Raw genomic sequence first — 23,886 nt, forward strand, 5'->3', positions numbered from 1 at the left:
CCCCACCAGAGAGGGGTGGAAGGGTGGCTCCATCCCCGCCGGACACCGAGCTACCATCTGGCCTTTGCCATGAGCAGTGTTTATGGAAAAAGAGGCATTTCTGCAAAGGAAATTAAGAACAGAAACTATCAGTGGCCTCTCAGTTCCTTGTCAAAAGTGCACATGATTTATCCAGACTCCTCTCAGGACTCTCCTTGCCACATGCATCAGTTGAACTGCACAAAGATTCTTTTGACATCTGAAATGAGGCTCTTATTTCAGTCACCCTGCTTAAAAAGAAAAAAAGCTTTATCCCAAGACACCCATGACAAAACTGCTTTGAGGAAGTTGTAGTCATCCCACACAGACACACATCCCTCCTTTAAATACAAAACCCAAACACCATGTTTTTTCCCCAGACTGCACAGTTAGAACCTGTTTTAAATTACACTTCTCAGTACGCCCAAGTTGAGCAGCATTTGTGGATCAGAATTCTAGCATTTAGCATAAAGCTACAAAGGTACTTTCCACTGCAGCTTTTCTCACAAAAAGCAATTAAATTTGCTTATTCCTGGACTGCAGGGTGCATTGGAGCAAGGCTGATCATCTCAGCAGATATTTCTGCCCACACTGGCCTTAATATAAAAGAGAAGGAAAAGCCACAGGCAAGCTCACTGAACATGACTGCAAAGGGACAACATTAAATTCCTAGTTTGAAACTGTGCTTCTGCCATTACAAGCTGTGTTTTTCACTTTAAATATTCACAGGCCAGTGTTTTTCCCAGATTTCACATTTGTTTCTTGCTTCATGCATTCCAAGACTTGGTAGTTCCCTTTTTTGATTGTTTTTTTCAGCAGAGTCGGAGCTGGGAAAGGAGAAGCAATTTAACGTGGAGCTGTGGAACAGATGTTAAGCACTTCACTGGCAGGCTCACAAAGCCAGGACATCTGTTAGAAATGTGTGAGCAGAGAGGCCATCAAGCCTCTCAGATGCTGCAGTGATCCTCTGCCTTTCCTACAACCCAAATTACACCAAGGTGTAAGGGAATAGTCCCATCCCTCGCCACCCCCACCATTCCCAGTCCATGTTTTTCTGCTTCCAGGCTGGTGCTTCCACACAGTCGATTCAGGATCACTGACCCAAGCAGGTTCTTTTTTTTGTTTCAGGGTTTTCAGGACAAAAAGGAAGGGGGGTGAGCTTTTTGTTGGCCTCTTCACAGAGCAGCAGAGATTTCTCTCAGCATCATTCTCCCTGGCAGGATCCCGCTACAGGCTGGTGTGGCACAGCAGTTTAATGCAGAACAACCAGAAACAACACATGGTGAAGCACTGAACCATAATGCAATTAGCAGCCTTCCCCAGAAGCATTTTTCAGTACCCCAGGGTACTCAGAATTTGCTGGCTGTTTGATTTGTGCTGCCCCAAATTCCTGACATTGCTTAAGCAAACCACAGGGCCAGGAACTCAGTGATCCTGTCTTCTGATCCCTTTTGTACAAGGCTACTGCCTTTGTTTTCTTGGAGAAAAAAAAATCAATTTCTTTCCCACCTCTGTCTTCCTGATCAGAGGAACACCAATTTAAATCTCAGCTCCCAAGGGAGAGGGATTTGTTAATTTGACAATACTCTATTCAAACACTAAGAGTTCAACAAACGCTCCAAGATGAGCACATGGATTTTGTTTCATTTACAATGATTCAATCAGCAGCCATCCAAGGAATTCTGAAAATTTGCTGGGTGTGAACACACTGGCTCACAGAGTTTTGTTGTTCTTGATCCAGATGTGACCCTGGCAAGCAGAGATGCGCAAAAAAAACTCCCCCACACCACACCTGGTCCAGCCAAGGTGAAGGGCACTGCTCATCCTGCTCTGGGCTGACTGACAGCCTGCATCCATCACCTGAGAGAAGATAAATGCTGCTGTCACCCCAGCTCCTGAGCTCCATCCATCACTGCTCAACCAGGCTGGCTTTTGTTTGGTTGTTTGGAGTTGTTTCTGTTAAAAAAAAAAAAAAAAAGGATATTAAAGCTCACCTATCAAACCAGCTGGCAGTGAGAACTATCAGACATGGTGCACCAGAGAAACACTCTGATTTCATCCTGACAGAGCCCTGTGGATAGCTTTGGTCTCTCCCAACTAATAAAGGCATCCCAAAAACATCCTTTACCCTACACAGCCCCTGTGAGCCTGCAGGGAGGTACTGCAGCACACAGGCACCTCCACACTGAGCACAGACCAAAAGCCATCACCTCCCTGCTCCCCTGCCTTAGCTTTATTGCCTGGGGGACAACTGTGTCCAATTTCCAGAAGATTCTGCCTTGGATACTACCCAGCTAGGGAGGCAGAACTCAAACCAACTATAAATGCATTTTGGAATTGATGGAAGGAGGTGTAATTTTATCATATCTTGGGAGTGATGTGGAAATAGCATTCCCCGTGTCTGCCAAGCAAAGTGCTTTAATAAAGGTCCTGGAGCAGGGAACACATCTTCTCTGTGTCAGGGGCTGTGACAGTAGGCAGCACTCATTGCTTTATCAAATATTACTGCTTGGCTGTCTGGGAAACAGGCACAGCCTCATTTGTCACAGTCCTGTTCCCCCTGAGTCACAAAGCTTGGACTGAGGCTCCCTTCAGGGGTTTTTTCCTGTTTCTGACTGCACTCCCAGTTCTGGATCAGTCTGTAATGTTTAACAGATCTGCCACAGCAGCCCCAGCACAGACACGGGGTTATCTCCAACAAGGGGACGAGAGGTTGTGGGAATACCTGGAGTGTGACAGGTCCTGCACAGACAGACAGCTCGAGCTGGATATCAGGGTGAGGGTTTGGACAAACACTGCACCACCACAGTGGTAGTTTCCTCTTGTTTGGCTCTCACATTCCCTCTGCTTTGCTGTGCGTGGGCAGCTCTGTCCTGCAAAGTCTGTGTAAGATCCTGTTCACGCCGATCACCTGGTGTTTAAGGGTGTGGTTTGCCCTTTGATTGGCCTTTAGGCAAAATTGGTTGCACTGCCCAGTGAAATCATGTCATTTTAGGGAATTTGAGCAGCTACACAGTCCATGACAAACACTAATTAGTGCTCTGCTCCTTTGTCCTACTGACCGGGTCCCAGCATGGTTTGCCATTTGCCTCACTAAGCTGCAGCTCCTGTCCAGAGAGCACACAGGCACTGTGCCCTGTGCAGGCATTCAGTGAGCACAGCAAGGGCTTCACTTGGTCACTGCAGGGCAACTTTGCAGATTAAAGCAGAATTCAGTGTATGAGAGCAGGTCCTATGCTTTGCATGCCCAACTCTGAGGTGCATAGAAGGGTTTGGTACCAGCCTTGCCCCATCCACTAAAAAGGAGCCGGAAGAGGTGTAGGGAAGCAGCAAAGTGTACTCTGTGTCCTCCCCAGTTTGGTTCTGACCAGGACCAGCAAGAGCAGATTAATGCTCGTACTGGGAGTGGGACACTCACCCTGCTGCTACACCAAAAAAAAAAAAAAAAAAATGCAGAGCCTTACTCAGGACTCTTCAGACTACTCCACTTACTAACACTGTTACCAACATCTTCACACGTAAGCTTTCTACCAGAACCTCTCCGCTAATTCACTGTACTATTTCCTGCCTGACTTCAGCAAGCTCTGGAAAAGGTTCTGCTCTCAGACCTCTGTGCACTACCTTTGACCTTATCAAACAAGTCAATCCCCCAGGGTCAAGATTGGGACACTTAAAAGTTTTACTCACCAGGAAAGTCTCACCAGAGGAGAGGCGTGGGAACTGTGAGGCTTCCCAGAGGCTTTTATTGTCTCATTAAGCTCTTCTTAATGAGAATTTCCTCACCTGCTGCAGTGTCCCTCCCATTCATTTGCATTCACTATCCTGCTGATAGGACTCAAGGCTGTCAGCTCCCACTCCTTCCTTTTTCCTCATAACTATTCTGAGCCCGTTTTTTATCTCCCTGTTCTCATCCAGGTCCCAGGGACAAAATACTTTCTCCTCTTTTGTTACAGCTTGCCACATCCTCCTTGGCTGGTTTCCTCCCTGCCATCTCTGCAGCTTCTCCTGGCTCCAGAATCACCTGCAATAGTCTCCTCCAAAGCAAAGCAGCAACAGCTGCTGGTGGTGAGATCCCTGACTTAAATGCTCACTAAAAACTTGCTTGTTCTCTCAGCTAAGGCTCCCCACGCGCAGCCTGGGATCACACACACCTCAATGCCTGCCCCCCGAACACCACAGGGGCTCTGCCCATCCCAGGCAGCGTTCGTAGGGCGGGGCTGTCGGATCTGCCCCTCTGCAGGACCAATGAGGCCGCGGGTTCAGCGCCTTTCTCAATGACCGCAAACACTGGGGGGTTCAGGCTGTGCCACCCCTCCCATGGCATCTGAAAGAGCCTTGACAGCAGGGCTGCGTCAGAGGGGGCACAGCTGCCAAAGCAGCCGTTCAGCCTCCTCTGATTGCTGTTGGAAAGTGTTTCCCTCTTTTTTCATTCAAGCTTTTCTAGATAAGCATATAGCAAAAGGAAATATCAGAGAGAATGAGCTGCCTCCTAGTTGGGAATGAGGGACTGACAATTATCCCTGTGATAATGAGGTAGTCTGAACATGAGGGAACTTGATACAATGGGAGATTTATCTTGGAAGCAGTCCCTTGGCAGCCTTGCTGTCAGCATGGTTTCCCATTGCACAAAGGGCAGGGATCAGAGCCAGGATGACAAATCCATCTCCATCCCAAGCTCATCCTGCTCCGTTACCTATGGCTTTTCCATGGTAATTCCATAGATCACCCAGACACTGCTTCACTTAAATCATGTTGTCCCATGGGACTCTGTACCCACCTTGGATCTCCAAATGACCCAGAAAACTTTCTGCTTTCTTTCCTACCACAAACCAGGTCAACATTTCAAATCTTGACCTTTAAGACTGCCAGGGTTGAGGAGAGAGGCAAGCCAGGAGTCCAAGGCCTTGGTCCAACACTCACGGAGACTCTTGTCACAAGGAATTATGTGGACTCAGATAATTATGTGCAAACAGATAAAGAAAACCAGAGAGAGCAAACCTGGGTCTGCAAAACCTTGACATGGCAATCGATGCTGTAGTTTACCATCAGGAGCAAGTAAACAGCCCCAGAGTTACATGCTGCATGGCAAACATTGCGGTTTTATCTGCATGACAGGCAGCAATTTGTGACAAAGGTTAAATCTCTCTGCTCACTCAAGTTTGACGTATGATGGTCGTGTTACAGTCCCTGTTCTCAGCGGGTTTTGCATGAATGTGCCTGTGTGCCTTCAGGATCACGACCTTCATTCAATACTGCATGGCCCAGCAGACCCATAATTAATCCCCAACATGTTCAGCTGACAGCTCTCATTCATAACATCATCCATGCAGAATGGTGAGGTACGTGTGAATTCCTACAATCCACCTGGGAGTCAGAGATTTTCCAGCCACCAGAGCAGCGAGGCTCCAAGGCAGGTTTCTGACAGGATGAACAGGACAATTGGTAGGTTGGACTAATCTACAGGTAAATTGGGTAGGGCAGGAGAGGGAGGTGTGATACAGTCACTGCTCACTGAGGATGGGCTAGGAATGTCAACACCTCAGTGCTGGCATTCCTGTTACGTGACCAACATTTTCTACTTACAAAAATCTAAGAGGTCCAGAGGCTTATGAAGCCTGTAAGAAAGTCCCCACCTTCTTCACCCTGGACAGTTTGCAAACATGAAGCTTGGCCAGATTCAGCTCAGCCAGTTGTTTTTCTCCCAATCCCTGGTTTTCAAATGTACCCAAAGGTCTGAAACCCAAATAAACCATAGCCATTGTCTGGCAATCAGATCCATGTGCCCCAGGCAAATCCTCACACCCAGGTCATGTCCTGTCTGCCTCACTCATAGAGCTGCTGCTAATACCAGTGGTTTGTTTCCAAATTCTAGATATTTAATCTTTTTATCTGCTTGTTCTTTTACCAAAGATGAACCTGCTCAGTCGGGCTGGATCAAGTGTTTATCCCACAGACAACACAACAGGATGGGTATGTTTTACACAAGTTTATTGGGGGACAATATTCATTCACCAACAGCACAAAATATCAGATCTCTACTATTTAAGGGCTGGGAGCATGTCAAACACAAACAGAGATTAGCATTGCTCAGAAATACATCAAATCTGAGTAACAGCAGCACAACCACTGATTTGTCCTGTCTGAGGAGAGAAAAGAGTGTCTTAGTCACTATTCCATTCTCTACAAAAATACATACAGCCATTGTGTTTAACCTTATTTCTATAAAGGCTCCATACACAAGAGTCAAAAGGCACAAGGAATAAAATGCTGCTACTTTGACCCACCTTGCTGCAGCTTCAGAGAGCTCTTCCATCCCCACTGTGTGTTCAATCACAGCATATTTGAGACATCTCCAAAACACAAAATCCCACCTCGCTACCATATGCAACCCTTCGCAGTCCCCAGTCCCACGATTTGAGCTCTGAAATGAGGGAAATTGCAGAGAAAAGAATGGCCCCTTCCACAGCAAGCCCTGCTCAGACCCTCGGCACCTCCACTTCTGAAGCAGACCTGGACTTGCGCCGGCCGGTCAGGCTGCCCAGGACCGACTCCTCGCTGAGGGCCCCCTCGAAGGCGGACAGGATGGACTGGCGGAACTTCTCCTTGAAATCCGGCCCCACAAAGACGTACAGGATGGGGTTGATGCAGCTGTTGAAGAAAGCAAGGCTGGAAACCAAGGGGATCCCTATGTAAAGGGCCAGTTTCATCTCATGGCTGGAAGAGCTGTTGGATATTTCCAGCAAGGAGAAGACGTGATATGGGAAATAACAGAGGAAAAACGAGACTGTGACAGCAATGATGATTCTGTAGGGCTTTGCAGAGTTGGCCAACTGCCTTCTTTTCAGCTTGACAGCCACGACGCTGTAGCAGATGAGAATCACCATGAAGGGGATGAGGAACCCACATAAGAACCGCGTGACGATCATCGCCTTGTGCCGCATCCTCCACAGCCTGCGCGTCGCCTCCGACGTATAATCATCAGACAGAGCAAAATTATTGTAACAGCTGGTGACGTTCCTGGAGCTGACCAGGGTGTCCCGAAAGACGAGGTACGGGGAGCTGAGCAGCACAGCCAGGCCCCACGTCCCCAGCGCGATCCTGGCCGCCAGCTCCGGGCTCCTGCGGTTGTGAGACCAGACGGGGAACGCCACAGAAACGCAGCGGTCCATGCTGATCACCGTCAGGAGGAAGACGCTGGCAAACATGTTGAGGAAGGCCATGGTGCTGTTCAGCTTGCACAGCAGCTTCCCAAAGGGCCAGTGGAAGCCCAGGGCGGTGTAGGCGATGCTGAGGGGCAGGAAGAAGGTAAAGATGAAGTCAGCTATGGCCAGGTTGAGGAACCAGATGGAATTCACCGTCTTCTTCATCTTGAAGCCTGCAATCCAAATGACGAGGCCGTTGCCTGACACCCCCAGCAAACAGGCGATGCTGTACACCACCATGGAGAGGATGTGCATGGCCTTCTGCAGGCCAGAGTAGTAGTCATGGTCAGTGGCAGTGTCAGGCTGCTCCGTGGGGCAGCTGGCAGAGAAGGGGGAAGGGGAAAAAGAGGTGCTGTCCATCACTAGCAAGCCAAGACCTGGAATCACAACAGAGCTGTTATCTGCTGCTCAAGAGAGGCGAAAATCTTTGTGAGCAACTGTACACAAAATGTGTATGAAAAGCTAGATTAGATAAATCAATTTATAATTAATACAAAGTCCCTCTCTATAACATCTGCATCTCACAGAAACCACCTCGACCAGAGAAACCAACCCCAAGTTTGCTGTTGATGTCAGCATGTCAGAACAACACCTTCAACACCAGCCCACAGCAGCAATCCAGCATGGACCAGCAGCAAAGCCATGGAAACCCAGATCCCCGCACTGTGACCAATCCTTTTTGCGTGACCAGTAACAAATTATGGCAGCAAAAACTATCTAGACTGGTAACAACGATGTTAACAGACTATTTCTTCCAGGGAGGTGCAGAACAACACCTGAGCTATATCCAAGCGTAATCACAGACCCTTTACCTACCCACCACCCTCTGGTGAGCCCACCCTCCTCCTCCTCTCTCTCCTGTTCCTCTTGCACTTGCCTTGGCAGACCTGGCAGGACTCACCGTGCTGTTCTTGGCTGCTCTGCCCACTGAGGGTGGTCTCACCCTCCTGCCTGGCTCCCCTTGTGCTGCTCCTCTCCGGGGTGACTCACACTGCCTCGCCCCATTTTCCCATGGCTTGGGATCACGAGGAATTTAGTAGCATCACTTATTCCTTAATCTTCTTCCTCAATTTAAGGTGTGTTGATTTAACCCCTGAAGCCCCTGGGGGGGCAGGTTCTTTGGGGCTGGTTGGCCAAGCCCACCCACTAACTCGGGTTTGATGACTGAAGCAAACACAAAACACGGCCACTCTCCTGCCTGAACCATTCACGCCTTGGCTGCTCCCCTTCCTGAGCACCCCAAAATCCCTCTGGGCACCCGTGAGGGGTACAGGGCCAGCTCTGCTCCCCACAACAGCAGCGACGTGCCCAGCCTGTGCCAGGGCCTGGCACACGGCCTTGGCAGGGGGGTGCCTGGAAATGTCCCTGCCCGCTGCACGGTGTGGGGTGTCCCATCCTTCGGAGGAAGTGGCGGGACACTGGGAACACCGCAGGGCTGGCGGAGAAGCATCTGGGGGTGCACGGCAGGCAGGGCTGGAGCTGTGGGTGACAGCAGAGGGGTGACAGCAGAGGAGAGGTGACGACAGAGAGGCGACAGCACAGGGGTGACAGCACAGGGGTGACAGCACAGGGGTGACAGCCGCGGGCCCCCCGCCCCTCCCGGCCCAAGGTCACCCGCGCCCCGGGCGCCACGTGCGGGCCGCGCCGCCAGCCCCGCCCCTGCGCGGGCCAATGGGAGGCGGGGAGGGGGCAGAGCGCGGCGCTGATTGGCTCAGGTGCTTCCCGAGCGTATTCCCCGCCGCCGTTCCCGGGGCGGAGCGCGGCGCTGATTGGCCGCGGCGCGGAGGGGGCGGGGCCCGGCCGGGCTATGGTAGCGCGCGGGCTTTGGCGCGGTAGCGGAATCGGGAGCGGGTAAGGACCGGGACCGGGACCGGGACACGATCGGGGTGTGCGGGTGCGCAGAGCAGGGCCGGGGCACGGCAGCCCGCTGCGGGGGACAGCGCCGGTCCCGCCACTCGGGGCAGGGCAGAGGGGCGCGCCACCAGGCTCTCGGGATGTGGGAGGTGATGGAGTCGGGATACAGGGGGTGCAGATCTAGGTGGAGACAGAGCTTCGGGGATGGAGTTCCCCAGGTGAGGTGCCAGGTGTGGGGGAGGTCTCATCCTGACTGGGAATGGCAGCTCTGTCCCTCTGTGCAGTGAGTGCTGCAGCACCCTGGGCTGGGGGACATGCAGCACCTGCGTCCTGCTCAGAGCCACAGCACTGCCCCTCGCAGCCTTTGCTCAGCCCAGCCTCTCCGGCCGTGAGGATTCCCACCCTACCAGTGAGGCCTGGGCTTGGGCCAGAGCATGGCTGAGCATCCCTGCCCAGCAAGGGCGGCGTGAATGGACTTTGGCAGCTTGGCACAAGGAAACCGCGTGGGATTGCTTAATAACCTGCTCACGAACCTTCACCCGTCCTTGGGGGTTAATGAGTAAAAAGATGGATTGTTTTCTGCCAAGGCAGCAGCTAGGCTGTTACTCCTTCCCCAAAAGCAGCATCAGCTGGGCCAGAGGGCTCCTGCCAGGCCTGGGCATCACCCATGCCATGGGACCCAGCAGAGGCAGAGCTGCTGCCTCTCAGGGCCTCTCAGCTCCACAGGATGCTGCAATCAGGGTTTGGGGCAGGATTCTGACCTGCTGGGGTTTTGCCCAAGAGAAAGCAGCCAAGAGGTTCAAGCATGCTGGGCATCACAGCCTGTGTTAAACTGAGATCTGTGGGTACGAGCACTTCACTGCCCTTGAAATTAAACATCAGGCACTGCCGAGCTGGGCAGGGGGAGCTCAGGGAGGGGTGGTGATGGGAGAGTATCAGACATTATCAAAGCACAGGAATTAACAAACTGATCTTAAATCAGCAGGGGAAGCCTGAGGGTTGTGTGTGTTTTCCTCACCCATCAGCCTGTGGCTGTTGCCAGGGAATACGTGGGATGGCAGCAGGCAGCACTCAGGGAGATGTGGGGGCACCCAGCCCTGCTGCCATGCCACAGACTCCCTGCTCCCCTGGCAGGTGACTCAGAGCCAGCAGCAGCACCATGGCGAGCTCAGCACAGGGCCTGCCCAGCGCCGAGCTCTGGGCCTCCCATAACAAGATGGTGATGGAGCCGCTGGACACCAACGACCCCGAGGTGAGAGCCCCTTCCTGGCTCCTGCCCAGCTGCCTCATTATCTCCCAGCCAGCCGTGGGGATGCTGACCTGGTCAAGCCAAGGACGTGGCAGGGTCCAAGGCTGAGCTGCTGGAGCCCATCCATCCTCTGTGCCCTCTGTGGCTGGTAGGGATCAGCTGCACCAAGAAGGGATCACATCTCTGTTCTCCAGCACCTTTCCAAGCCCTGTTCCTGTGGTGGAATGTCCACATCTCTGTGCAGAGATGGCTGAGGCCATTTCTCTCCTCTCCCAAAGGTGCACAGCATCATCAAGAAGGAGAAGCAGCGGCAGAGGTTGGGGCTGGAGTTAATTGCATCGGAGAACTTTGCAAGCCGAGCAGTCCTGGAGGCCCTGGGATCCTGCATGAACAACAAATACTCTGAGGGTTACCCAGGACAGAGGTATGGGGCTGGGCTAAGGCCCACCAACCCAAACCCTGGCAGGGTGGGAGAGGAACCCCCCATCCTGCCAGGCCTCCCCTCAGAGGGGGCAGCAGGGTCCTTGTGCTGGCAGCCAGGCTCTTCCAGGACAGGCTCTGACCTTCTCAGCCTCTGTCCTTGGCCACACACGGGGCAGTCTCAGCAGGGTCACATCTGCTGTGGCTGCACAAAAGGGGCATCACCCCAGTGTGTCCCCAGCCTGGTCACAGGGCCTGTTCTGAGTCCTGAGTTTGGTTTTATCCTTGTCCTGCACTGCAGGTACTACGGTGGGACGGAGTTTGTGGACGAGCTGGAGAGGCTGTGCCAGAAGCGAGCCCTGCAGGCTTACCGGCTCGACCCCCAGAAGTGGGGAGTCAATGTCCAGCCCTACTCAGGTATTGGGGTGCTCAGGAGAGTCAGGGCAGTTTGCCCAGGCCCCTGTGTGCCCCAGCATTCATAACCAGCTCAGTGCACTCTCTCTGCAGGGTCACCTGCAAACTTTGCAGTGTACACGGCCCTGGTGGAGCCCCATGGCAGGATCATGGGGCTGGACCTACCCGATGGTGGCCACCTCACCCACGGCTTCATGACAGACAAGAAGAAGATCTCTGCCACCTCTGTCTTCTTCGAGTCCATGCCCTACAAGGTAGGGAGCTGCTCTAGCCAGAGCCAGGATGCACCTATCATAAGTATTGGTGCCTCAAAGTGAAAAGTGCCAGGCCTCCCTCCTGCAGGACAGCACTGCAGCTGATCTTCACCACAGCGAGGTGGCTGAACCCTCCTCTTCCTCTCCCAGGTCAACCCCAAGACCGGTTACATCGACTATGACAAGCTGGAGGAGAACGCCCGGCTCTTCCACCCCAAGCTGATCATAGCAGGTAAGGGTCACACCTGTACCAACCTCCCTGGTGGCACAACCGGGATGGGGGTGCCAGGAGGAAACCTCCAACAACACAACCAACCTGCAAGGAGCTTGTGTACTGTGCTCGTGTGCAGCCTGCTGGGCTGTCTGCACTGCAGGCCTGCTCCTGGGGCTGTGCCAGGGTGCTGCACATCTGCTGCTGTCCCCACAGGTGTCAGCTGCTACTCGCGGAACCTGGACTACGCGCGCATGCGGAAGATCGCGGATGACAACGGGGCGTTCCTGATGGCAGACATGGCGCACATCAGCGGGCTGGTGGCTGCCGGCGTGGTGCCCTCGCCCTTCGAGCACTGCGACATCGTCTCCACCACCACCCACAAGACCCTGCGGGGCTGCAGGGCCGGAATGATCTTCTACCGCAAAGGTGCCCGGGGTGCCAGGAGGAACGCTGCAGGCTAACGCTGCTTCCTGCTCTAACTGGGAACGAGGGAGGGCGGGAACAACCCAGGAGTGCCTGGGGAGCTTCCCTGGGCTAACCCTGGCTCAGATTTGAAGAGCAACAACCCCTGTGCCTGCTGTGAGCAGCCAGGGGGTGAAAGCAGCTCGTGGGAGAAGGGTGGCTGTGCTGCCTTGTCACCATGTCCTCCCTGTCTTACAGGCACCCGCAGCGTGGACCCCAAGACAGGCAAGGAGACCCTCTACAACCTGGAGAGCCTCATCAACCAGGCAGTGTTCCCAGGGCTGCAGGGAGGCCCACACAACCACGCCATTGCAGGTATGCAGCCCCAGCAGCAGCACAGGAGGCTCCAGCTGCCCTACAGAGCTCACAGACTGGGGACACGGTGGCAAAAGGCAGCTGGTGATCCAGCATTGCCCAAGGAGTGACCAAGCCCGTCCTGTCCTGTGTTTTGGCTCATGGCTCATGCCATCTTAGGGCAAAGGAAGGATCAGTCCATTCATTCATTCATTCAGCTCCTGTATGGCTTCTGCTGGCAGTGCCATTGCTGATGGGAGCCCCCCAAATCTGACCCTGGCCTGCCTCTATCCACAGGGATTGCCGTGGCACTGCATCAGGCCATGACACCCGAGTTCAAGGCTTACCAGCAGCAGGTGGTGGCCAACTGCAAGGCACTCTCATCAGCACTGATGGAGATGGGCTACGACATTGTCACAGGTGAGGACACGTCTTGGCAGTGGGATGGGGCAGCTCTTCAAGGACACCATGGCAGGGCTCTGTTGGCACAATTCCTCACCCCCTGTTAGATCTCAAGTCTTCTTTTGCTGAAGCACTTCCCCAATCCCACCAAAGCCCTGTCTTTGCAGGGGGCTCTGACAATCACCTGATCCTGGTGGACCTGCGCAGCAAAGGCACAGACGGCGGCCGGGCCGAGCGGGTGCTGGAGCTCTGCTCCATTGCCTGCAACAAGAACACGTGCCCTGGTGAGGGATCCCACAAGCTCTGCCAGCCCCTGCTCAGCCCCAGGAGCCAGGCTGGATGCCCACAGGTGGTTTCAGTGCCAGGTTGGGTCACGGGTGCCTCGTTGTGCTGCAGGTGATGTCAGTGCCCTGCGGCCCAGCGGCCTCCGCTTTGGGACACCAGCTCTGACCTCGCGCGGCTTCCGGCAGGACGATTTCCGCAAGGTGGCCCAGTACATCCACAAAGGTGAGCTGGGGATGGGGAGCCTCAGCTCCAGCTCCAGCCTGGGTCAGGGCAGCTCCCCCACGTGAGGAGGCACCAGCTGGCAAGGGAGCACACCCAGCAACGAGGAATAACCATCCTACCTCCACATCTGGATGTGAGGGAGGGCATCTGGTCACAGCTGGGGCCAGCCAAACTCTTCCCCACTGCAGGGAGTCCCTCTCGCAGTTCTCTCCATTGTCCTCAGGAGTTCCAAGTTGTTTCCCTGGGCATCAAATCCCTGAGATGGGAAGGAGGGAGAGAGCAGGGCTGGGAGAGCCCTGGGCTGCAGCAGCTGTGATGGCTGACACAGACATCTCTGTCCCGGCAGGGATTGAGCTGGCTCTGCGTGTGCAGAAGGACATGAGCCCCAAGGCCACGCTGAAGGAATTCAAGGACAAGTTGGAGGACCCAAAATACCGTGGGGAGCTGAAGGCACTGAAGGAAGAGGTGGAAGCCTTTGCAGCCACATTCCCGCTGCCAGGGTTGCCTGTCCTGTAAGGGGACACAGCCATGGCCGCTCCTGGAGCCACAGGAGCACCCAGGATCATGGCACAGCCCCAATCCCCAGCCTGACACCAACACCCCAGTGCCTTCTCCCAGCCCTTCCCTGTGGAGCTGCAGCAGCAGCTCCTCCTTTGTTTCTTACTCCCCTTTCCCCTCCCATGTGGGGCACAGGGACCCCATGAGTACAACCCCTATGGGGACACCAGCCCTGCACCACAGTGTCACCGAGCACCAGGTCACCCTCACTCACCCCATGGTGCCATCCAGCTCCTGCTGGCTGTGGAGCAGCAGATGAGATGTAGGCTGGTCTGTCCACATTCCCTGGACACCCTGCCCATGGCAGTGTGAGGGACAGGGGCTCCAGCTGCACAGGAACCTCACAGCCACTAAAAGTCCCCCTGGTTTCAGCCTCGAGGATTCCCCTTCATCCTGTGTGCCTTGCCACCTCCACAGGCTATGACAGGGCCAAGCCTTGTCCTGAACATCCCTCCTGGGATCACCATCCGTCCTAACCAGGTCCTCCAGTACTTTCTCAGACCCCTTGGCACAAAGCTTAGGTTGAACCATTTTTTAATAAGCACGGTAAAATTAAGAATTGAACCACAACAAATAACAAGAATTATAAGCTTTAAAAAATACGACCAATTTTTTTTTTTTTTTTTTTTTTTTTTGTATTTCAAAAATATCTGAACCCAAATAAATATTTTTTTTTTAAAAGTACATTTCTCAGACTAGTCATTTGGTGTTAACATCAGTTAAACTCTTGTGCAGTGACACTTACAGCACGACACTAAGACATGCTTGGGTTTCTCCCGGTCACACTCGCCCTAACTACTGACGCAAGCATTCGGCACGCACAGGCACACACACGGAACTCAACATGCAGGAATAGGATACAGTGCTTTTAAAGTAAGATGAGAATTCATCACAGCCTCCTGGCAGCCTTCAGAGGCAGCTCCAAGCCCAGCCCCATCCCCGTGGCAGCAGCCGTGCTGCCGGCAGGACCGGGTACCCTGCTGCTGCCTTCCAGTGAAATCCGTCCCAGGGAGCAGGGCTGGGGGTTTGTGTCCCCTCCAATGCTGGGGTGCAGTTTGGTGCTCTGACGTTGTGCTCTGGGGCAGGGGTTCTCCTGCAGCCTGGGCAGCTCCCTGAATTCCCTCAGACCCTGTTACAGGAGCCTCCTCACTTTGCTGCTGCAAGCCCCGGGTCCTGCCCAGCTCCTGAATCTGCAGGGTGGGCTGGCTCCCACCACCAGACCAGGGGCTCAGGACCCTTACACTCAATAAAACCCAAAGAATTGGCCTGGGGGCACAGAGCCATCAGCTCCCACCCTGGAGTGCCTCCCCACCCTCCCACCACGGTGAATATTGCTAGAGTATAGGCAGCTCTGTGGAGCTGCTCAGAAGTGATTGCTATCAGATGAGAGGAAATCTGAGCACTGTTCTCTGAGAAATGAAACCTTTGTAGGGTTAAGATCACCTACAGCTATGGCTGAGCCTCCTGGGCTGGGGGCTGGAAGCAGGGGGGGTTAGTGGGGAGCAGAGCAGGGGCTGGCAGCTGGGAAGAGCAGGAGTGGGGAACGGGAGCCCTCCCTCCTGGCCGGGAGAGGCTTCTGCTCTGATGAATTCTGATCAGTGAACACCTCCCCTCCCTGGCAGCCGGGGGAGCCAGCGGGGCCATGTGGGAGGGAGTGGGGACATGCTGGGTGGCAGCACTCACAGAAGCAGGGGACACGGCCATGCAGGGCACCGCTGGCTCTGGCAGCTGGACGGCTGGTGAGGGTGGCACTGCCACTGCCAGAACCCCCCTGCTCCTCGGGGAAGGATGGCTCAGGCAAGACATAACACACACGTCATGGCAGGAGCTGTCAGTGCAAAGGTTGTGGTTTGTTGTTAGTCTGTGAATATCAGAAACTGGTGAGGTGCCACACCAGAGATGGGGGAAGTCCTAAAGTGCCAATACAGGATCTGCACTGTACAGCAGCAGAACAGAGACAGAGAAATTACAGAGGAAAGAGGAACTCAGCTCCCAGACACCAGCTGCCCTCAGAATCCCCCCAGTTTCTGCCACCACAAGCAGAGAGGGCTCCAAAAGCCCAGAGGTGCCACAATCTGGTGTCAACTCCCCTTTTCCAGTCCAAGTTCAGAGGTTACACTGCTGAGAGGAGCACAAGCACTCCAGGGCGTGTTTCTCCACAGCTCCCAGTTGCAGATAATCCCAGAGCTCCTGTTGGGAATCAGAGATGTTCCAGCCCCCGGGGCATCCTCCCCAGTCAGAGCTGCTTGGTGGCAGAGAGGTGAAGCAGGTCAGACAGGTGGCAGTGCAAGTATTGCTCAACACAGCCTTGAGTATCAGATACTACAGGTTGGACAGAGGGAGCAAGAGGTGAGTTATTTCTCAATTTATGAGCACGGCTGAACACCACAGGTTGAAACCACTGTGACTAAAACGAGCCACCACGAATCATCCCTCCCACTCCGTGCTGGAGGAAGACGTGTGAGTGAGTCAGCAGGAAAAAAGTCTGTCTGTCTGTCCTTCCCTCCCTCCTCAAACCCAAACAGCACTGGGTGGTTTCCCAGCAGGAAACAAGCTCCTGGTTTGAGCCCTGCTCCAGAGCAGGCTGCTGGGAGCTTTCATCTGCCCGGCGTCACCTGCATTACTCATCTCCCTCCTCCCCCAGGGAATCTCACCTCAGCTTTAGTGTGGAAGTTTGGGTGTGCATGAATCAATCAGGGGCACCTTGAGGCACCTCAGGAAGCAGAAAATTGGATGGACACAGAGCCTTTCACCAGCAGACTCAGCTCACATGAGACAGGAGGGCACAGGCAGGACAGGAGAAGGCTTTGAACATGCTATAAAGGTGAGAAGCTCACCTTCAGCAAAGGCCACACCACCCTGCTTCCAGCCACAACCTCAAAACACCATCACAACAACCCCTGACCCTGGAAATCCCTCTGGACAGAACCACGAGGCCAACTTGGCTGAGCCACCACAAACAGCAATAACCTTAAAACCACCTTTCTGCCCTGTTGGTTTGTACCCCAGAGAGCCTTTCCAGGGGAGAGGAGGAGGAGGTGGCACAATGCTGAGGCACTGATGCTGGTGCAAAATGACAGCCTCCCCAAGGAGCCTCCCTGCCTCCAGACAGGGCTTTGGAGGAGTGCAGGTCTCACAGCAAGTCCCAGTGGGGTCTAAGCCACGCTGGGGAACCCCAGGCTGTACACAGAAACCTCCCAGGCTCAGAAGGAAGATCACATTCACCTCCAAAGCTGCCTCACATTATCACCATAAACAGAAGTTTAAAAATAAAACAACAAACCAAAGAACAGATCAGCTCTTGTATGATGTCAGCTGCTCTCACCCCATAATCAGCATTAAAAAGAATTAAAACCAAGATTAGCTTTCCTAGAAAGACTTTTCTTACTTGGAAGTACCTTGGGAGCTGCTGCTGCCCATGGCACTGGGCAGAGCAGCCCAGGATCACCCATGAGACTCCAGAGGGAAGTGCTGTGCCTGGGCACAAAGCTTTGGGCACTGACAGGAACCACCTGGGAGTGTCACCACGTTGTTGGCACCTCCTTTATGGCACAGAAACTTTGAAAGGAAAAGTTCTCAGTGCCCAGGCTCAGGGAGCAGCAGTTCTGCCCCATCCAGAGCCACCCAGGAGCCCTGGGAGAGGTAGTCAGGACATGACAATGGCTCAGCCAGGAGCAGCAGGCAGCAATGCCAGCTCTGTTTTACCACAAAGCACAAATGCCAACTCACCCAACAAAATAAAATTAAGTAAAATAAAATAAACTATTATGGATAAAACACAGAATCCAGTACATTCATCCCCGATCTCTCCTGAGCACTTGCACCTCACCAGCCTGTGCTAACAGCCTGCTGTCTCACAGCGTGGCTCCAGCTGAATCACATCATTCCTCCACCACAAAAAGCACCTAAAAGCAGGGCCCTCACCCTCCTTCAGTTCCCTTCTGCCTTTAAACCTTTAAAAAGCCACCCCCGACCTCACATGCTCCGAGCATTCCCAGTGTCCCTAAGGATGCACAGTCCCCCTGCAGCCTGAGGATGATCCCAAGGCTCCCTGCAGCCTGAGGAGGATGCCCAGGCTCCCTGCAGCCTGAAGATGATGCCCAGGCTCCCTGCAGCCTGAGGATGATGCCCAGGCTCCCTGCACACCCAGCAGATGGGGTGGGACAAATGAACAAGGCACAGTGCTCTACATTCGCAGCGGCCGGCGCCTCGGGGCTCACCAGCCTTAGGAACTGCTCCCACCTTCCTGATTTGAACCACGCTGGGAAAGCCTTTCTGGAGAGAAGCAGGTGTGCCTCCACTGTGCCCCCACTCGCCCAGGGACAGCCTATCCTGGGAAGTGCCCAGAAACTCAGTGCAGGAAGGGACAGCACCCACTGTGGCTGTGCACAGAGCTGTGAGCTGCTGCCCTGCCAGGGGGATCTGAGCATCACTCCCATGACAGTCACATTGGTGGATACAAAACTTCACATGGCCTTTACACCTCTGGTCACAGCCCTGGCTCCATGAAGGGACTGACAGTGCTCAGGGTTCTGGCAGAAGCGTGCACTGTGCTATGTGGGGGGCTGCACACTGGTCAGTACTGATCCCCGAGATCACCTCCCCTCATGCCGTAACCCCCAGGATGCTGCTGTGATCCACTTTAACAGTGCCCCTTCTAACATTTACAGAGTGCCTGATGGTTTATGTGATGGAACACCTATGCTTTTGGCTACAGGGAACACCCAGAAATACACACCCACAGCCCCAGATTTCTGTGGAGCAGACACCAACAGCTGGGCCCCTTCCCCACGTGTGAGAGCTGCTGCAGACAGCAATGCCAAGCACGGATGAGCTCTGTCAGACCCTGCACGCGGGCACAGGGCCTGTGCAAGGCTAGATTTTGTACAAAAAGCTGGGCACATAGTCAAATCTGAGCAGGGGGTTCCCCCCCTGCCCCGGTTCCTGAATGTAGTGCAGCTTCAGCAGCTCGGCCAAGTACTGCACGATTTTGACATCCTCGTTGGCAAGGCCCAGCTGAAGCTTTAGGAAGTTCATCCTGCGACTCACGACGGATTCCTCCGGTTCCCTTTCGCTGATGGGGAGGTGCAAATGGTGGCAGAAGGTGAAGAGGAAGGCTTTGGAGCACAGCTGGGTGAGGATGCTCTGCACGTGCATGTAGTAGGTGCTGCCCCGCTTGATCTGGGTGCGGTGGTCGGCCAGCCTGGCCACCACGCTGCCCTTGTACAGGGGGCACCGCAGGGTCTTGCTGTCGGCGTCCAGGATGCTCAGGTAGCGGCTGTAGCGGCTCAGGGCGTGCAGCACGTTCACCCCGCCAGGGGACACTGCCCTGCAACGGCAGCACACAGGTCAGGGCTGCAGGGCAGCCACAAGGAAGCAGCACGGGGTGTCCGTGCCCTGTATGAGCTAATGGAAGATCTCTGGGGGTGAATAAAGCCTAAAGGGGAACAAACTGGCTCTAAAGAAACCTCAATTCCCTGGATTCCCGCATGCCCTGATCTGTACTGTGCATGCTGCAGCATAAACCACCACGCTTCTGTCAGCTCCCTCTCTCAGTGACATGCAGAGGAACCCATAGGACATGTCTGGTGAGCAGACACGTTTTACAGCAGCTGGGAGCCTCCCAATATCACTCAGAAACCCAAAGCATCCCCTCTTTCCAAGAGCTCCCCCCAAATCCCCTTGGAATGGAGCTACTCTGAGCTGCTCCTGAGTGCAGCAGAAGCTTCTGAATTTCCTAAAAGACAGAACCACCCTTAACCCACAACATTTCCTGGCTGAGCCTATTTGTCACTCAGGTGCAAACCCACAGCTCACAAGGATGCAATTACCCACCAAGCTTAACCTAATGGTATTGAAATGCAAATGAGCAGCCTACGCACACCCTTCAGCTCCTCCATGCTTTGTGCTGACAGCTGCTGGGCTGAGATACAGCTCCCAGCCTCTAACTGGGAGCCCTAACTGGTGTAGGGGCTGCCCCAGTGCCCAGGCAGCACCTGGCCATAGGAGACACTGGATCCTCGCTGGAATAAATAGTTCAGCCTCTGAATTCCTTCCCAGAGCCTTCCTACAAATGGTTTGTGGAGAGCAGCCACATTAAACTGAGCACTTAATTAACATTCCACGGAGGAGAGCTGAAATGACTGACACATGTTACAGGCAGCTCTTAAATAAAGATTTCTGTTTATAAAAATGGCATCTAACCACAAACACTGAGCAACGAGTAAACACTTGGGGTTTTTAAAAACCTCCCTGACAGACAGAGAGCTTGTGAGCAGCTGCTGGCAGAGCTGTCATCCTGCCTCACAAGCACAGAAATGAGAGCAAACTCACAGTTTTGGATAATTTCCCCCAGCAATACAATACTCTGCAGCTCAGCAAGCAGGTTTCTGTGTTTTAATTCTCCTGCTGTTTACAAACACTCCTGCAGGAGCTGTTCCAGCCTGGCTCTGAGCACTGTCTGCCACTCTGACTCATGTTTTCCACGCTGGTGACAGCAATGGCCATTCCCTGCCATACCTGCACCCAAAGCACAGAACACATCCTGGAACACGCCAAAAAATCCTTTTCATCAACAAGGGCAGGGCCCTCGAGTTGAGCAAACATTCTTTGCTAGTATGAGCTAATATGTGAAGCGACAGCTCAGGACTGGGTGTTGGGAAGGGGCACTTGTTTTTGGGACAGCTCTCACCCTAAGCAGAGGTTTCCTGCAATCCCAACACTGCTCCTGCACAGCTCCAGGGACCTTTCTTCCTCACCAGCACAGCCTGAGGTGCTGCACTCCAATTCTGACCTACAGATCTCATCACTTCTTCAATAGGCTCCAGAACGTGAAGAAGGCTCCTCCCCTCCAGCACAGCACCATCTACCCCAAAATTCCAGCTAGAAATGTGAGAAGAGTTCCAGCAGGAGATGGCAAAGCAGAGCACACAAGGAACTCCAGGAACTTAGATCAGATCATCCAGGAACCCAGCAGGACTCAGATGTTTGTTCTCTGCTTTGCCAGGCAAAAACCTCCTGGCCAAGTAACTCACCTGAGGCAGGCAGCAAGTGCCCAGCAGATGTTTTAAAGATTAATTCTCAAGCGAGGCTGGATACAGGGATAAATCTACTCCTTTTCCTACCAGCAGAAATTCGTGGCAGCTACGTTGGTAATTAAGAGACCTCCCCTTCACACCCATTGCCCTCTGAGATGAAGCTCTTACCACACACCTCAACCCTACTAAAGCAATGAGACCCTTTCATTTACCTCTGCAGTCCAATCAACTTCCACTTCTGGAAATCCACCAGGTGCAGAGCGGAGGTGACCCAGTGCTTCACGGGCTTGGCGTACCCACCGCAGCTGGGCACGAAGATGGAGAGCGCCGTCACCAGCCTCTTGACCATGGCCTCGTCCTCTCCCAGCACCACCAGGGTCCTGCCGCTGAGCAGGGAGTAGATGGCGGGGTGGGCAAAGGGGTACTGGCGGATGAAGCGCAGCGCGTTCTGCCCGGCCCTCTTCCTGTGCCTGTCCGCGGCCGCCGCACACGCCGGCTGCGCCGGGGACGGGGTCCTGTCGGAGCACGTGGAGGCGGCGCTGCTGATGAGGCTGGTGGAGTCCGAGCACTCGTCCAGGCTGCTCTTACTCACCTCCCTGCTGCCCGTCAGGCGGCGCGAGTCGGGCTCGTAGGGCAGGAGCCCCCCCGAGAGGGCCTGGTGGGAGGGGAAGCCCCCGCGCAGCCCCTGCTCGGCCGGGCCCCGGTAGGGCTGCGGCGGGATCCGCACCACGCCGTCCTCCTCGCACGGCCTCCGCCCCAGCTGCTCGGCCAGCGGCTCCAGGAAACTGGGGCTCTCCTTCCCGATACAACAGGCAGCATCCACCTGCACTAAGCTCTCCTGCTTGGAGATGTCGTCCTGCCCGTCGTGCGCGCCCGGGATGGCTCTGGGGGTGAAGCGAAGGCCTCCCTCGTCATCATCCGCGTAGGGCTCCTCGTTAATGGCACTTGGGTAGCTGGCTTTGAAGTCCTCTGGGATGAGGGCCTCGGAGGGACACGTGCTGAGCACCTCGATGCTGTCCTCGCTGACTGTGCGCCGGCTGCCCACCTTGCTGCGGCCGGCCTGGGGGCTGGCCATAGCGGGCAGGCTGGCCTGGCTCTCCGACTTGGGCAGCCCAGAGCCCGACTTCTCCGTGCCCAGCACCTCAATGCTCTCCCCGCTGCTGATGCTGCCTTTGATATCTGCATCCAGATAGTCCAGGTTCTCCTGCTGCTCAGACATCACCGACTCAGACATCTTGGGTTCTTCAGAGTCCTCCATCTCCTGCTCCATCTTGATGGGCACACACTCCACACTGGATTTGTAGGAGCCCAGGCTTATGACCACTTTGGGAGCAAGGGACTCTTCCAAACACTTTTCATCCATGGCATCTTGGCCGAGCCCCTGGCAGCCTCTGTACTGTTTTTCAGGAGGTTTTCCATCCAGGAAAGACACATCCTCAAAGAGGAAGTTGGTGACACTCTGCTGCTTGAGGAGAGCCCGGCTGATCTGCTCTGTCAGGAGGTAACAAACATCCCCTCGAAAAGTCCTCTCGATATGGTGCAACTGGTCAAGGGTCTGGGTGAAAAAATAAACATCACAGAGCTCCTCCAGCGTCTTCAGCTTCTTGTCAAAGCACTTGGCAGACTTGGCTTTGATGAGTTTGGGGGTGTAGGATGGCACGTGGGTGTAAAGGTGAGTCTCACCAGGCTCAGAGGCAGTCGGGTCCTGATCATGGCTGCCCGCATCAGCCCGGTCCAGGGCACACTCTGGCTCGTAGGGGTGGAATTCAGAGTCCTTCAGCTTCCTGTAGGGATACGACCGGATTTGCCTCAGCAGGTCTTGGTGCTCTATGATTGACTTTTCCACACTGGCCAGCTCGTTGGCCTTCTCAATGGCCTGGGTTGTGTAGTACCCCTTGTCGTTGGCTTTCTTCTGCTGCTCAGTCTCGTTGTGCAGGACGGTCCTGGTGTAGTCAAGGTCTTTCAGTTTCTTTTCCAGCTCGTTGGCAAACGCTTTCCGGTTCCCCGTCTTCAGGCATTCGGAGGCTTTGGAGAACTCGGTGGAAAGTTCCTGAAACTGCTGCATGATTTTGTGCTCGTCAGCAGAAATGTAGGCCATGCAGAAGGGCCTCACAAAGCCCCTGGCTTCCAGGTCATACAGGGTCAAGTGGTGCACGTAGGCAAAGGCCCCTTCCTTGGAGTCCCCCAGCACCACCTTGGAATCCTCCACAAAGTTCAGCTTCGGGTAGGCAGAGCCGGGAGGGTGCCCCACGAAGGATGCCTGGTAGTCCACAGACATGATCCGCAGGGAAAAGTAATTGAGATCGAAGGTGCCCGACACTTTGGCGTCATCGGGGATGGTCAGGAGGGGCTGGGGCCCCACTTGCTCCGAGAACTCGGAGATGAGGATGAAGTCCCGGGTGAACTTGGAGCCGGCGACCTTGGCCCAGGGGTTGGCGCCCTGGCCGGAGAAGGGGAACAGCGGCACCGAGTACTCCTCGGGCAGGGGCGGCTCGCGGTACAGATCATCCTCCAGCTCCTCCTCCCTGGTGAAGGCCACCACGTCAGGGGCGCTGATCATATTTCCCGCAAGACGGGACTGTCATGGAGCAGCGACGCGCCCCCGGTCCCCCCGCCACCGCCGGGCCCCGCGGGAGGCGCCGGCGCAGCCCCGGCCCGGCCCCGCCGCTGCCGCAGCCCCGTGTCCCCCTCACGCCGCCGCCATGGCCGGAGCCGCCGCCTCCTCACGGACCCGCAGCCATCTTGGAGTCACATGACGCGCGGCCTCTGACCCCGCCGGCAGGAAGCGACGCCACCGCCTCCTCCTCCTCCTCTTCCTCAGCTGGAGTTGTTTATATTTACCGTCGTCGCTTTTTGTCGTTACCGACCGTGGGACGCGCCCAGCGGCGGCGGGAAAGGGTGAAAACCGAGGCGGAGCGCCGGCGGGAGGGGCGCCGCGGAGCATCTCGGGAGTTGTAGTTCCGTGGCGCCGCCGCGGCTGCGCTTTACGGCAGGACGTGAC

The 23,886-nt window shown here is 54.8% G+C and overlaps 3 protein-coding genes across 4 annotated transcripts; 1 reads left to right on the forward strand and 2 right to left on the reverse strand.

The window, feature by feature from the left end:
- Positions 1-5,989: 5,989 nt before the first annotated feature.
- On the reverse strand, positions 5,990-10,701 carry LOC134426548 (chemerin-like receptor 1). 2 transcript variants are annotated; one of them, XM_063171632.1, is made up of 2 exons: positions 10,395-10,701; positions 5,990-7,597 (listed from the first exon to the last, which is right to left on the reverse strand). In XM_063171632.1, the coding sequence occupies exon 2, from the start codon at positions 7,578-7,580 to the stop codon at positions 6,495-6,497; it is 1,086 nt and encodes a 361-aa protein (XP_063027702.1). In that variant the 5' UTR covers positions 7,581-7,597; positions 10,395-10,701; the 3' UTR covers positions 5,990-6,494. The 2 variants fall into 2 exon arrangements, with proteins under 2 accessions (XP_063027702.1, XP_063027701.1); XM_063171631.1 differs by lacking the exon at positions 10,395-10,701 and adding an exon at positions 8,122-8,824.
- On the forward strand, positions 9,052-14,534 carry SHMT1 (serine hydroxymethyltransferase 1). The gene is made up of 12 exons (XM_063171630.1): positions 9,052-9,071; positions 10,209-10,326; positions 10,602-10,747; positions 11,045-11,160; positions 11,251-11,411; positions 11,562-11,643; positions 11,839-12,051; positions 12,286-12,402; positions 12,679-12,801; positions 12,951-13,067; positions 13,180-13,290; positions 13,637-14,534. Exons 2-12 carry the CDS (start codon positions 10,234-10,236, stop codon positions 13,804-13,806), a joined length of 1,449 nt encoding a protein of 482 aa, XP_063027700.1. The 5' UTR covers positions 9,052-9,071; positions 10,209-10,233; the 3' UTR covers positions 13,807-14,534.
- Positions 14,535-16,200: 1,666 nt separating this feature from the next.
- Positions 16,201-23,516, reverse strand: SMCR8 (SMCR8-C9orf72 complex subunit). Its single transcript, XM_063171629.1, has 2 exons — positions 21,098-23,516; positions 16,201-19,177 (listed from the first exon to the last, which is right to left on the reverse strand). Exons 1-2 carry the CDS (start codon positions 23,443-23,445, stop codon positions 18,724-18,726), a joined length of 2,802 nt encoding a protein of 933 aa, XP_063027699.1. The 5' UTR covers positions 23,446-23,516; the 3' UTR covers positions 16,201-18,723.
- Positions 23,517-23,886: the final 370 nt, after the last annotated feature.

This window comes from Melospiza melodia, chromosome 18 (genome assembly GCF_035770615.1).
Source record: "Melospiza melodia melodia isolate bMelMel2 chromosome 18, bMelMel2.pri, whole genome shotgun sequence".
Lineage (NCBI taxonomy): Eukaryota > Metazoa > Chordata > Aves > Passeriformes > Passerellidae > Melospiza > Melospiza melodia.

What these genes read in the sequence shown, in the direction of transcription:
- LOC134426548 (XM_063171632.1), bottom strand. Translation starts at nt 7,580, where the DNA reads ATGGACAGCACCTCTTTTTCCCCTTCCCCCTTCTCTGCCAGCTGCCCC.
- SHMT1 (XM_063171630.1), top strand. Translation starts at nt 10,234, where the DNA reads ATGGCGAGCTCAGCACAGGGCCTGCCCAGCGCCGAGCTCTGGGCCTCC. An exon ending in TCGAGTCCATGCCCTACAAG is followed by an intron (nt 11,412 to 11,561) that starts GTAGGGAGCTGC and finishes TTCCTCTCCCAG; the next exon opens with GTCAACCCCAAGACCGGTTA. An exon ending in AATGATCTTCTACCGCAAAG is followed by an intron (nt 12,052 to 12,285) that starts GTGCCCGGGGTG and finishes CCTGTCTTACAG; the next exon opens with GCACCCGCAGCGTGGACCCC.
- SMCR8 (XM_063171629.1), bottom strand. Translation starts at nt 23,445, where the DNA reads ATGATCAGCGCCCCTGACGTGGTGGCCTTCACCAGGGAGGAGGAGCTG. An exon ending in AAGTTGATTGGACTGCAGAG is followed by an intron (nt 19,178 to 21,097) that starts GTAAATGAAAGG and finishes CTGCCGTTGCAG; the next exon opens with GGCAGTGTCCCCTGGCGGGG.